Source organism: Limanda limanda, chromosome 1, assembly GCF_963576545.1.
Source record: "Limanda limanda chromosome 1, fLimLim1.1, whole genome shotgun sequence".
In the NCBI taxonomy this organism is placed as follows: Eukaryota; Metazoa; Chordata; class Actinopteri; order Pleuronectiformes; family Pleuronectidae; genus Limanda; species Limanda limanda.
The window spans coordinates 32023289-32037406 of record NC_083636.1 but is presented as its reverse complement, the minus strand read 5'-3'; the positions used below and the strand labels follow the sequence as shown (position 1 = coordinate 32037406).

General features: G+C 42.5%; 1 protein-coding gene across 1 annotated transcript; it reads left to right on the top strand.

The window, feature by feature from the left end:
* The first annotated feature begins 6803 nt into the window (after positions 1-6803).
* edf1 (endothelial differentiation-related factor 1) lies at positions 6804-10659 on the top strand. Its single transcript, XM_061075756.1, has 5 exons — positions 6804-7040; positions 8636-8687; positions 8908-9068; positions 9879-9972; positions 10064-10659. Exons 1-5 carry the CDS (start codon positions 6963-6965, stop codon positions 10123-10125), a joined length of 447 nt encoding a protein of 148 aa, XP_060931739.1. The 5' UTR covers positions 6804-6962; the 3' UTR covers positions 10126-10659.
* Positions 10660-14118: the final 3459 nt, after the last annotated feature.

Below are 14118 nucleotides of genomic sequence, written 5' to 3'. Positions count from 1 at the left end.
GACAGTTAAGGTTGGTCTTAAACATATTTTAGTTTAATATTACATTACATATGTTTTACTTTTTAATGTCATAAACATTGTAGAAAAGCCATCATGCCCAGAAACTACACCAGGAAGACAACCTGGGGCCAAACACGCCTCGCAGAGATGGAGAGTGCAGCCGCTGAGGTCATGCAAGGAAAGAAGTCCTTAAGAAAAGCTGGAAGTGATAGAAATATTGACAAGACACCCCTCAAAAGATTCATAAAGAGAAAGGGGAAGTAAAATCAGTAGCCTGGGGTGCAGTAGCTGAGGCAAAGAGAATATTCACAGATGAGAGGGAGGAGGAGCTTGCCAAACACTTGAAACATCTAGCTAACCAGTTCCATGGCCTTGCTCCAGTTAAATGCCGTGAACTGGCATTTGAATACGCAGAGAAAAACAATATCCCTGTCCCTGCCAATTGGACAGAGAAACAATGTGCAGGTAAGCTAGGGTGTGCAAGAGATCACATGAATCATAATAATCACAGATTTGCTTAATTGACCAATCCCGATGATTCTGTTACTAGTCCGATATTAGTTTTGGAATGTGTGGTTGTCAATCTAGCTGTCAGGATTTTTACTATTACAACATGTGTTGTTATGGTAGTTTTCAAGTGGAAAAAGTAAGTGGATCACTTTACCCCCTTGATTTCTCTGGTCTGTCTCACTTTACCCCTAAGCTGGGGTAAAGTGAGACACAAGACCACTTTTTTAAAAACAATCATATTTTCACTGCCCTTTGTCCTGAAGTCATTCTGATCATTTCCATTGCTAGAAAACATCCTGAGTTAATGGGAAATGTGTACATTTGACTGATATATAATTTCAGCTTGCCTAGAGGGGAGCAAATGTAAAAAATGTCTCACATTACCCCGCTCTCCCCTACTTTTACTCCGCTACATTTCTACAATATGTGTCGTTACTCGTTACATTTTATGAACACAGTTTCGCCAAAATGTTGCTGTGACGGAGCGGCTCTGCCAGCGCTCCACACACGCACACACAGTCACACACGCGCACACGCAGCCACACAAACGCCAACACATTTCCACTCTTCCTGTTAAAGTTCGTAGTTGATCACTATCTAACCATCAGCTACTCTGTTTAGCGCTGGGCCGACGGAGGGTGCCCACTCGTCAGCTCCGCATCTGGGTGACACACACACGCACACACACACACACACACACACACACACACACATACGCATCTGGGTGACACACACATACGCACACACACACACAGTCACACACAGTGGCCGGTAAGCAGCCGTCCGGACCACTCCGTGAAGAAGGAGGAGGAGACGTTTCTTTAGTTTTAACGCCGCCACTTTATTTATTGACTGTCCACCGGAGCAACACTCTCATCACCTCTAGGTGCTCGTTCACTTCTCGTATTCACACACTTCTTGCGCAAGTTACCCAGGTGCACTACGTCACTCTCTGGGCCCGTTCCTTAAAGGGGCAGGCCATACCTGCAAATGTTGTTGCTTATAATTATTACTAGTAGTGACATCTGTAGAGGCATGAGTATTACCAGTAGCTATATCTGCATTCTTTATCAAAATGGCACAGCCTAGACATTGAGAGACAACCCATTGCGTGAGTACTTTTACTTTTAATACTTAAAGTAAATTTAAAAGTAAGTACTTTTTACTTTTACTTAAGTAGGATTGTTGATGTAGTACTTTTACTTTTACTTAAGTATATATTTTCCTGGGTACTTGTACTTTTACTTAAGTACTAAACTTCAGTACTTCCTCCACCACTGGTTTCCTGCAGGAACACTAAGTCCGCTTTAAGACGTTTCAAATGAGCAAATATCTTTGATCTCTTAATTGGACTCCCCATACCTTTAATATTCCAGCTCAAGAGTCTCACAGAGGATCCAGTGAGTGGGACGTCAGAAGCATTAGTATTGGTGGCCATATGTTGAATCCCTAGAGATAGAAATAGGCTGAATGCCGATCCCCAAGGAAGGAAGAAGAAGAAAAAGGGAGAAGAAGAGAAAGAAAAAAGAAAGAAAAAAATACACAAAAACACAACAACAAAAAACACACCCATTGAACCACCCCCCCACCCCCCATTTCCACTTACAACGTCCCCATCCCCAAACGATGGAGAACCCAGTGCTAACTCCACAAGGAGTCAGATCCCTAAAGCGAACACTTTCGGCTTTTTGCATAACTATCAAGCTTCGGGTTAAGCTCCTGCAAGTCTAGCAACATTTGACAAGAAGGTACAGCCAATCAAGACCAAGTTAAACTGAAAACCACATACTGTGTGTTTATGAAAATAAGAGGAAACAGATTAACTGAAAAAAGTAATAAATGTCAATATTAACTGTCACTGCTTCCTCAGCGGTGTGTATCACCTCACGGTTCTCTTACAAGTTGAGCGACCTGATGAATGCGCTGGCCTCCTCCGCCGAATCGAACCTCTTCTCCGCACCGTTGTGTGTGATCCGGAGACGCGCCGGGTAGAGCAGACCGTAGCGGATCCCTGGTATCTCCCGGAGCCGGCGACGAACATCATTAAAGGCGGCTCGGGCACGAGCCGTCTTCGGGGTGTGATCGGGAAAGACGGAGAAACTCAGTTCTCCAACTGCTGGGTTCTGGCTCGGCGCAATATGTCCACACAGTCTGTATGATAGTGAATACGAGCGATTATGGGGCGAGGGCGCTCCCCGGGCTTCGGCTTCGGCTGGAGAGTACGATGTGCGCGGTCCACGAGAGGCTCTTTCTCCAGATCAAAAGCCTCCTTGAGCAGAGAGGAAACATCCGCAGCAGCAGAAAAGTTGGAAAAATCTTCGGGAATTCCCACTAACCGTATGTTATTACGCCGGGATCTCGCCTCCAGATCTTCGCATTTATTGTCCAGTCTTGTCAGCTCAGTAGTCAGGTGCTCCACTTTAGCCTGTATGGTAATAATGTCATCCGTGCAGGAGGAAAGCGATGTTTCCATTTCACCAACGGTGTTCTTCAGAGTGCGCACCTCAGACTGGATGTTTGCAATGCTGCTGGATAACTCCGATTTCACTGCCTGTAGTTCAGTCTTGATGCTTGACAAGGTCTCGGTCGATGCAGCCTGAAGTTCAGCTCTGAAAATAGCTGCCATTTCAACACGGAGTGTCGAGAGCAGTTCGGCCTTGAAGTCGTGTGATAGAGCCCCACCTGTGGCCTCGACCAGGCAGGAGGGGGGGTCACTACGAGGTGGGGATGCAGTGTGCGAAGCAGGCCGCGGCGGTTGGACAGGTGGTTTGGCTTTTGGAGGCATTTTGGTCGGAAAAAAGACGGCGTTAAATTAAGATTATGGAGGTGGGGAAAACTCACACCGAAGAAAGATGGGAAAGGTGTACCTAAAATAGCTTTTTAAAAAGTTGTTGCAGGAGCTCTGAAAAACACGTCCTACTCCATTAGCTGCAACACCGGAAGTTCGAGACCTTTTCTGCCCATAGTCCAAGTTTCTGCCACTAGTCCGCCGTGACAGTGTTTTCTCCTTTAGGGATTGAATGTGACTCTCTCTCTATCCCTCTCTCTCTCTCTCTCTCTCTCTCTCTCTCTCTCTCAGAATTGGGACATTTCCTCAAACGCAGAAGTAGGGTTGCAAAGGGGCAGAAAGTTTCCGGTAAATTTCCGGAAACTTTCCATGGGAAGATTTAGCTCGGGAATTTTGGGAATTTTGAAAAAAAATAAAATACGCAAATTAAATGCTGAGCAATAAAAACATCATTCAAAACTCTATTTTAAAGATGTATGGAATGCAGCACACGCTGCACGTTGAATTTCAACCCTCCACTGTGCATTCTTCCATCACATGCACAGATAATTCCCAGCATCCTGAACACTACAGCAGGGCTATTGAGGCCTGCTGTAGTGTGCAGGACTGGTCAGGTACGTTTCGATGATATTATTGGGGAAAATATATTAGCATGCTGATTGAGGATTGTTCATCTAGCCTATTTCCATTCATTTATGCATCAATTGTAAAATATGTTTACAGACGATTCCAATTGTTTGGCTTACTATTTATATCTCTGGCATTGCATTAGCGTTTTTTTTACAAACCTTTTTCTCATCTTATTCTACAGAACAATGCCACGTGCACTATCTCATGTGTGGAGGCATTTCACCCCATCCAATGTAGAAGGAAAGGCTGTGTACATTTGCAAATACTGTGCAAAGACCTGTTTTAAGAAATATGCAGAAGCATATTGTCAAGTGCCCAAAGTTTCCTCATGGCTCAAATCAGCCTATAACAAAACAACATGTTTATATTTATGTCTGTATATGACAAGGTAAATACAGTTAGTATAAATTACCCACAACATTTCCAGTTTATTCCCGTTAATTCCCGTATATTCCCGTTTATTCCCGTTAATTCCCGTATATTCCCGTTAATTTCCATGGAAAGTTTCCAACTTTGAATATTCCTGGAATTTTGCAACCCTACGCAGAAGTGAACTGCGCCGGATGCTTTTTATTTTATTTTATTTTATTTTATTTAAATTTGTGCTCTTTGCCCACAAAAATATGTTATCATGATAAAACGATACAGTTTAAAGATGTCTGTAAACATGTGGGAGTAGAAGAACAAAAGGAAACATGGGAACAGTTAGATGAAATAATTAACTTGTTTTCATACAATGCAACAGCTCATTAGCTCAAGTGGTAACAAATATCTGGACCCAAACATAGAGATGCCATCTTTACTCAGGTCAGGACACACAGGAAATCTGAACAGTTCATGCAACAGGCTGCATTTTGAGTTACTGCACAGGAGTACCCCAGGGCAGTCGTCTTAACCCCTCTCATTACCATCAATTAATATAACAGTGTTTATATTTTTACATTAAATTCTGACAATTATCATGCAAACGAGGAATAAAATAATCAGATATTTTTGTTATGTTAAAAAAATCTATAAAGTACATCATTGGATTGTAAGCACCTGCATCTTCAGTCTACCTTTGCACTAGCATTTTCTAAATCGTCATAGGCACATTTTGAATGTATACAATATACTTTCTATCAACACAATCAGCATCAGTAATATGAAATATGTATGAAACAAGTCATTACAACATTGAGCTACATTCGCTGCATTTCCATTTGCTCTAATAAGTCACCACAGACATGACGTGCGCTGCTTTCTCAGACTTTGATCAGAGAGCAAGTGAGTGTACAGAGGCTCATTGTTAACAACACTCCGCAGCAACAACCGCTCAGGTCAAAGGTTCCTAAAGCCTCCTATTAAAGCCATTACAGAAAGACTGAGTATCACCTGGAACTCCGTGTTTCCTGAATGTTGTTTCTGTATGTAATTTTTTCCCAGCACCCGGTTTGATATGAAAATGGTCGGTAAACACAGATGTTAGCAATGACATTAATGAAGCTTCGTCTTTGTTTAGGTACGGAGACTCGATGGATGTGTTCACTAGCACCTGTGTTTACCTCCTATACCATGTCAAATCACTGCAGGAAGTTCTATTACTGTTGTTGCAGTGGTGCATTAGGGGCAACTGTCAGTTTAAGGCAACAGTGTCACACAAAAACCTTTCGCTACACAACTTAACACAATGTGCAGCAGCTGTAATGTTGACCTGCACATCATTAGCTGGTAATAACCGCAGCGTGCTGGATGAGTATGTTTATGTGTGGATCTCTGTCTACGCCTGTTTTTATTATTGTTATTGTTATTATACAGATAGATAAATACTTGATTGATCCTGAGGTGAATTTAGGCATCCTATAACACACAAAAAAGTCTAGCAGAATAGCAAAGAAAGTATAAATTGTTCAAATGAGTCCAGACTGGGTTCAGTGCAGTGAGATGGAAGTCCAGCCACCAGAACTAATACAAAGCTGTCCCTGTAAAGAAGCATGTGCTAATGGAGATATTGACAATACAAATACTTGAAGTATCAGGTGATTGAAAGACGCAAGTAACCGAGGCAGAGTATTGAAGCCAAATATAAATACAGATTTAAAGATAAGTAACTGAAGCTATACAAAGTTGTGCATTAGACTAACAACGCCTGTACAAATATATATAAGATGTTAGTTTATTGAATGTATATATATCTATCATTATTATTATGATGTTAGGAACATATGAATGTGGGTCAGTGAGCAGAGGCCTCCAGGCTGCAGGGAACCCAGGAGTAGGAGTGAGTCAGTGTGCTTACAGGGTCCTCCGTTCCCGTACCAGCCGGTTCAAGAACAGCTTCATCCCTGCGGCTGTCACCCTGCTGAACTCTGCACCACAGCCACACTCTGCAGAGCAGCTGCCCCACCACCACCCCCCCCCCCCACACACACACACACACCTCCTCCACTGGCTTGGACTGCCACACCCCCTCCTCCAACCACTGAACATTTGATCATTGATACATTGCACTGACTGCTACTTTGTTTTTTATACTGTATTATCCTGCCTATAGTGTATTCATATTTATATTTATTTATATTTTTAGCCTGCTCATAGTGTATTCATCGTCCTTATATCTACTATTACTGTTAATACTGTTATATTCCATATATATTTCTACTGTACAGATCCTATTTATTACATTTTCACTTTAATATGCACAATACTCTGCATTAATATGCACAATACTCTGCACTTTAGTGCCTTTTTTTTGCACTTCTGGTTAGACGCTATACTGCATTTCGTTGCATATGTACTTGTACTGTGCAATGACAATAAAGTTGAATCTAATCTAATCTAAATCTAATCCTCCAGAAGGGGGCGCTGCGGATCTCAGCGCCCTGACGTCACTGTTTTCTCAAGCACTTTCAATAAAGCTTTAGCAAAACGCGTGGGCGATCATTGTAGCCGGAGCGTGAATCCACTAAAGAAGCACCGCCGCGAAGACAACGCTACGATTTGAGCCCGAAACGAGTCGAACTTGTTTCTGTATTTGCGTTGAAACCCCGCAGACATGGCGGAGAGCGACTGGGACACGGTGACTGTGCTGAGGAAGAAGGGGCCGACCGCTGCCCAGGCCAAGTCCAAGCAGGTCAGACACCGTGGATCATGTTCCATGGGCTCCGATGCTCTAAGATCACTGTTCATAGTGTATTAGCGACAATTAGCATTTCTGCAAATGGCTCTGGATTGAAATGTTGTAAACGCCGCTCACTCTTCGTTGTGTAGCCTAACTTAAGTTGCTAAAAACACACGTAACCCACTCTTCACTCGTGCTAAGAGTTAGCTTAACGTTCCAGGCTCCTCAGTCAACCAGACCTCACCCGTAACATGCTCTATTTAGCTCGGGCAAGCTAACGTTAGCTTGGGAAATAGTCAAACGTGATCAATATAGCCGTCAACTAGAGTTAGCCAGCCAACGTGAAACGGCTACTTAGCTTAGCTTGAGCTACTCTTGTGTCGTACTTTAAAGTTGTGTTGCTCAATTCGACAAACCAGACCCTACACTTCCTGTCGTGGAGTTACACACTCACAGCACATGCTAGTTGTCGTTAGCCTAGCTTTGCAGCACCCACTGTCCAAACACTGTAAGAAAAAGGCTATATTTAGCTTGGGTTAGCTACTGTTAGCTTGTGAAATAGCCGACGGTGACGAAAACAGCTGCTAACTAGCATTACCCAGCTAACGCGAAACGGCACATCGCTTAGCTTTAGCCAGTCGTTACCACAGCTTCATTAACTTTTAACCTCAACGTGTTTATGTTGAATTTGGCTTTTTGTCATGTGCAGCCCTCGTGTAAATGTCTTTGTAAAGCCTGTCGGCAAACCGGATGCTAATCATAACAAACCAAAGTACACATGTATTGTGCCCAGTGAGGATCGGCCGTGTTATCTGTTGTTTACCTAATGTGTCACACACGGTGAGCAGGGTTACTGCTTCAAATGTACTCAAAGCTACACTGAAAAAACAACCTTACTTAAAAAACGACTTCAAATGTAGCAAAGAAATCAATTTCAAGTCGAAGTCATTTGTTTGCATATAACATGTTAATTAAATTCGAGTAAACGTAATTAATCTGCTTGTTCCCAATTGAATTGTTCTTTTTAAAGGGATAGTTCGCCCCAAAATAAACATTCCCTCATCAGCTCATCACTATGCAGATGGAGGGGTGGGTGAAGTGTTTGAGTCCACAAAACACTTCTGGAGTTTCAGAGGTAAACAGCGTTGCAGCCGAATCCCATCCAATTGAAGAAACCAGGGACTGTTTCTTTAAATGTGCTAAAAGGGGGCACGTCAACACACAATCACAAATGGAAACCCCACACATTCCCCGCAGGGTGTGTGTTTGTGTGGCTACGTCCGCTGGCATCGCCACTTGCGATAGTGGACTTTAAGCTTTAATTCTGTTTTATTACGTCTGAAGAAGACGTCGCCTCGGCTGAAACGCTGTTAACCCCTTAAACTCCTCGAGTGTTTTGTGGAATCAAACCCTTCACCCACCCCTCCATCGGCAGAGTGGTGAGTAGATAATGGGTGGATTTTCATTTTTTAGGTGAAATATCCCTTTAAGTTGACAAGCTATTTTCTTTTTTCACTGGTTACGTTGCAGGCCGTCTACTGTTAAAGTTCTCAAGTGGTGTCAGTGGTTTGAAACTGAAGTTGTGCACATGTCCATGTTTCCTCTAGGCTATCACGGCTGCTCAGAGACGTGGGGAGGACCTTGAGACAACCAAGAAATGTAAATTTCTGCTTTCTGCACCAATTTGATCAAGACAACAGATCATTTGCTGAGCTTTCATCCATTCTGGGATTCCCCTCTCTTATCCAAATTGTAATGCTGCAGTCCAAACAGGGGACAGTCACATTTACTTAGTGCCTGTTGTGTTATGAGTGTTCTGCTTTTTTACATTAGGTCTATGATTCCGCAACATCGCCTCAATCCACTACTTGTTTCCCAGGGTCTGCAGGACAGAACAAACAGCATCTGGTGACGAAGAACACGGCCAAACTGGACCGGGAAACAGACGAGCTGCACCATGAGAGGGTCCCACTGGAGGTGGGCAAGTACATCCAGCAAGGCAGACAGGAGAGAGGCCTGACCCAGAAAGACCTGGCCACTGTGAGTATCCAGACTTCACATACACAGACTTGCACAAGATGTAAGGTACGGCCTTTATTGTGGCCGACAGACTCAAGTCAGCAACATAGAATCGTGGAGCATATTGGCCAAGTGCTCTGGATAATCTAGTTTTTAAAATGTTATTTTGAGTGTGGATACTAAACCTGGGTTCAGACAAAAAGTTAAATAATATTTAGATAGGGTTGGGTAAAGCACATGACTAATTGTGTTCGGGTCGTGTTCAGACACAAACAACTGAACAGCTCTGAGGCTTGGTTGGGATCTGTCAGGAAGTTGTAGCCCAAGCCGCACTCTGAAATCACTAACGATGATGTTGTCGTGTTAATGAGAGAACAACACTACTTCCTTATGATTATAAATTGATACAGTGACTCAGCAATACTCTCCTCTTTACTCGTTTAACATTTACTTGTATTTTTGGCCAAACGAAGCAAGTTTGTTTACTAACCTTCCCATTGTTGCTTCTTATAAGAGTCTGACCAATACTGGATTTTGAGTCTGCACCTCGTCTCTTGATTAACTAAATGAACCACTGTCCAATCAGTGGATTGTACGTGGTAGCTCATTCGCCTAAATTGATAAAATTGAACAAGAAAATGGTTTTAGTAGCATAATAAAGCAATAATATACCAAATATATTGAAATAGGCCGATTCTTATGTGTTCACTCCCCAAATACTTTCCTAACGCAGGCGTGTAGGCCCTTGGGATCACCTGTGCATGCTTGAGTATCAGTCTTGTGGTTATATTTATGATTAATTATCATTGTTATTGTTAATCTTTTCATCAGAGAATTAATGAGAAGCCTCAAGTCATTGGAGACTATGAATGTGGGAGAGCAATTCCCAACAACCAGGTCATGTGCAAGATAGAGAGAGCAATTGGTAAGAAAACATATTTTTTTATTTGTTTCCATATCAGAACGATCATGTTTATTAATTTGTCAGTCATTAAACTCGTAATCTGCTCCAACAGGCATGAAACTGCGTGGGAGGGACATGGGACTCCCCCTGGAGGCAAAGCCCAAGAAGAAATGAACACAAAGCCTCGAAATCAGCCCCCCCCACACCCCCAGTCCCATTTTTCCCTTCATCTGAACTCCAACCCCCCCACCCCCACCCCACCTCCTAAATCCTCTCTTCCTCTTCCTCCTCCTCTACCCGGGCTGATCTCACCTGCGTCCTGCCTGAGGACCATGGTGCTCCACCGTATCACAGGCTGCATACTAACCAGTCATCTGAAGACACTCTTCTGACCCAATATTCAAACCAATGTTCGAACGACATTACTCTACATCGCAAACGCGTTTCTGTTCACCCTGCGTCTTCGCGGGCTTTGGCATGATAAACTGCATTTCTTTGATACTGATGTCAGATCATTAAAAGGTTCATATGTTTTTCACGACCAGACAAACGTGTTTGACTAACTGTCATTCTGAGCATGATGTTAAGCCAAAAGTGCTTGATTGCATCTGTGTTTTTTTTTTTCACACACTTGAGTGGATGTCATTACAGTGTTTTTAAGGCTGTACTTTGTTTTGATCTAAAAAAATAAAGTTTGGCACCTCCTGACCTTTCTCCGTGTGAGTTTATAAACAATGTAGCACAGAAATTCCAAAAACAAAACCAGTGCAGATTTCTTAAACATAAACCTAAAAAGTGTGAATAGGGTCGGGGTGTGTCGAAACAGAATCTTGGATGACTTAAGCCAACGTTTATAGAATGTTGACTGTACAAAACCTTGACAAATATCTAAATTATCATATTATATAATTTACGATCCAAACCACTTGGATTGTGGCACTTGTCCGGTACTTTGGGTCGATGAGAGTCTGCTGTCAACATGAAATTCGCATGCAGTAGCAATTTGCAACCACTAGATGTCGACTTTGACATGAAATATTTTGGGAGTGATCCACTGAATCAAAAATACTGCATCAAAACTTTGTTCCATGTAATGTGGACTTAACTGTGACTATTGATGTATAATATATAAATACTCCTGTTTATGTACTTGTTTGTTTATTGCATACATTACAATATTTAATATACACTGAAAAAAAAAACTTGCTTTTTAATGTTTCCTAGTTCTGAAGAACAGCAGTCAGTTAAGAAATCAATTCTTTAAGCTGAGGCACATTGAAATTATTTTTGTGTAATTTTTTTAATAATTGTTAGTCAATCATGATGAAAATTGAATCAGCTGAAATACACTCGGCCTTTACTCTATTTTCCTCACTTTAGCTGTGATTTCAAATTCTTTTAGTTTTTCTCTTTCTCCATAACTTCGTACCAAGGTTGATTTGAGTATGACAGTAGCCGCTGATAAGACGGCTGCCTTCTGTTTTTTATTAAAGATTCATGGACCTTATTGTTTCAGAATAACATGGGCAGCAGGCAAAAGGGGAAACACTATTGAGGCTCGGCCCATTCAAGCACCACAGGAGTCTGTATTGACCAGAGCTTAAAGGCTGGTGGAGTGTGAAGGACTTTGATGGAAGCTGAACAAGCCAAGTTCACGAGTTTCCCACTTTGTAGTCCCAGTACATACAGACTCCAGGATGGACAGCAGCAACACTTTTAAACCTCTCCGCACAATCTCTGGTTCGGTGAGATAACGCTGTGTGGGGCCCCTGGCACATCGAGCACATGAATAAATCAATGTGTTCCTCATTAGAACCATACCGAAATACAGCCGCCTGAAGAAACCTGCAGCTGTAACTGTACATCATCTGCTCATTTGGGGTCCACGGCCACGATGGACAACATTAAGTGTCACTTTCATTTTTCTAGCTATTTACAAAGCCATGTCACTGATGGTTCATGTCAGGCTTTTTAATAGGACCTGCAGACGGCTTCAAGCTTTCAGCTGATTGTCAGGAAAAAGTCCGTAACCAGGAGCCTCAATGTATTGAAGGAGTAAAACACATGTTTAACCAGTTTGTGCAAACAGCAGTTGGCACATAACCCACAGGCTATGAGGGGAAAACATGGAGCCAGAACAACAAGAGCACGTTCAGGGGACATGCTGCCGGTTCCACATCTCCACTGACCTTCAGCTGGAAATTCTCCCCCCGGTTCAGGGAGCGCACTCTAATGGGCAGCTGGCTGGAGCTGATGGAGTGAGAGCCTCTGGGCTACTGGCTAACCTGCCGCTGGCTGTGCTTTAACAATGTGAACCGTGAGTCCTGAATGGAAAGTTTGCCTGGGAACCTCAGTGGAAGAACTTTCTTCTAACCATTAAATGTGAAGTATGGAAGAGGCAGTGACGGGTTTTCGAAAGGCAAATGCCATTTATATATTTATACCTACATGTATATGCAGAGGTTGAATACTCACATTCACATAAAAAATGTATATTTGATGTGCGGTGCATGTGCAAAAGGGAGAAGGAGTTGTGTTTTATGGATGAATACACCATCTTCAAATAATTAAATACTGGGGGTAAACATTTAATCACAGGCAGTGTAAGCCTGTAGGACTTTTGCTTGTGTTTTTCTTTAGTTCTAATCCATTGAGTTGCTTGTGTATGTTTGTGTATATGTTTGTTTTGGGGGTCTGAGAGAAACAACATTTTAATCCTGTTTATTTTCTGTGCATACGGCCGATATTAACAATGTAGTTGACTGTGACTTAGAAATATGTTATTTGATTATATCTCATTCGTCTCAGGTAAAAGAAGCCAGTGCAGCTTCAGCTCCATTAACAATACACCAAGTCTGGAAAGTTTTTCCGAGTAGATTTACCTTGAACCGCCCTCGACCGATCATATACAGTAAATGACACCTCTCACTAACGCTGCACTCATACACTCAAGTTGTGGGAGTGTGTTTTTCTTCTAAAAGATGGATGTGCTGGGATCCATATCTGCTCAGATAAACTATGCAACCTCCTGACCGGTTCTCACTTGACAAACAAAGGAGGGAGCCTTGATGTTGTTACCAGGGGGGGCGTTATTTGGATTCTTGCTCAACAGGCTACTTTGCTCTGTGTGTGTGTGAGAGAAAGAAAGAGGGAGACAGAGGCTGACTGCTTTCCTGGAAATGCCATTTCATTGGTCAAAACACCATAGCAACATAGTTCCACCTATGACAAGGGAGCAGCCAGCGGTTTTTTGAAGGAGTGATGTGGAGCAGAAAGCTACGCAGGGGGGTTTTTTGGGGGTGGGAGAAAGTCTGCGGTCTGCTTTAGCCCCGAGGCTCCAAACTCAAATTGAGATTCCACAACACGTACAACCTGTTGTGCTGATCCGTGCAATGTGCCCCCCCCGTCTCCAGCAGATGCTTCTCCTGCACTCGGCTGATTGAAGTTTCATAGATTTTTCTGGTTTTAGTTAGTTTGTGGCTGTTAACATAAGAAATATTTATTCCTTGTCACATTAAAAGTCTTCTGAATTACTTGAGTTTTGGATAAAGGATTGTATTCAGACTCGGACATTCACAGATGTCACTCCTGGTTACAGGGTTACATGTTTCTGGGTGCCACCTTCCTGCATAATGTGCTTTAGAGCAAAAGGAATTCTAAGCCGGAAAATAACAGCAACACAGGAAACATAACAAAGGTGCCCTGACTTATGTTTGCAGTCAGTTCTCCACGTTAGACAAAATAAAAAACCCTTTACACTTCCTCTGTCCCGAGCCTCTGGGGCCTGAACTCCCATCAGACCCCCCCCCCCTCTCTCCCATAACAAGCTGCTGGTAACATTTAGGATTTATTTAAAGATTATTTTCATAACTTTTAACGCTGAGCACAGTCTGGTCCTCGGTTACATTACGGAGACACAAACTCCCTAAATTGTAATCCAACACTTTGCCAGCTGTTCTGAAGTCAAGGCTGGTAACTAAGGCTGGTAACTAAGGCTGGTAACCGAGGGTGACCTGGGATTCATTACCTGAGAAGATTGGACTTGTCAGCACTTTAACTGTTTTTTTTAGTATTGCTTAGAACCAATTTGGAAAGAAAGTCTTTTAATGCCAGATTTTTAACAGATTTTGTCTGTTTTTAATATTTTCTTTTCAGTTATCTTTCTTT

Excerpts from the sequence above, each read along its gene's own strand:
- edf1 (XM_061075756.1), top strand. The coding sequence starts at position 6,963 with ATGGCGGAGAGCGACTGGGACACGGTGACTGTGCTGAGGAAGAAGGGG. Across the intron at positions 7,041-8,635 it reads CCCAGGCCAAGTCCAAGCAG|GCTATCACGGCTGCTCAGAG; the intron begins GTCAGACACCGT and ends TGTTTCCTCTAG. Across the intron at positions 9,069-9,878 it reads CCCAGAAAGACCTGGCCACT|AGAATTAATGAGAAGCCTCA; the intron begins GTGAGTATCCAG and ends TCTTTTCATCAG.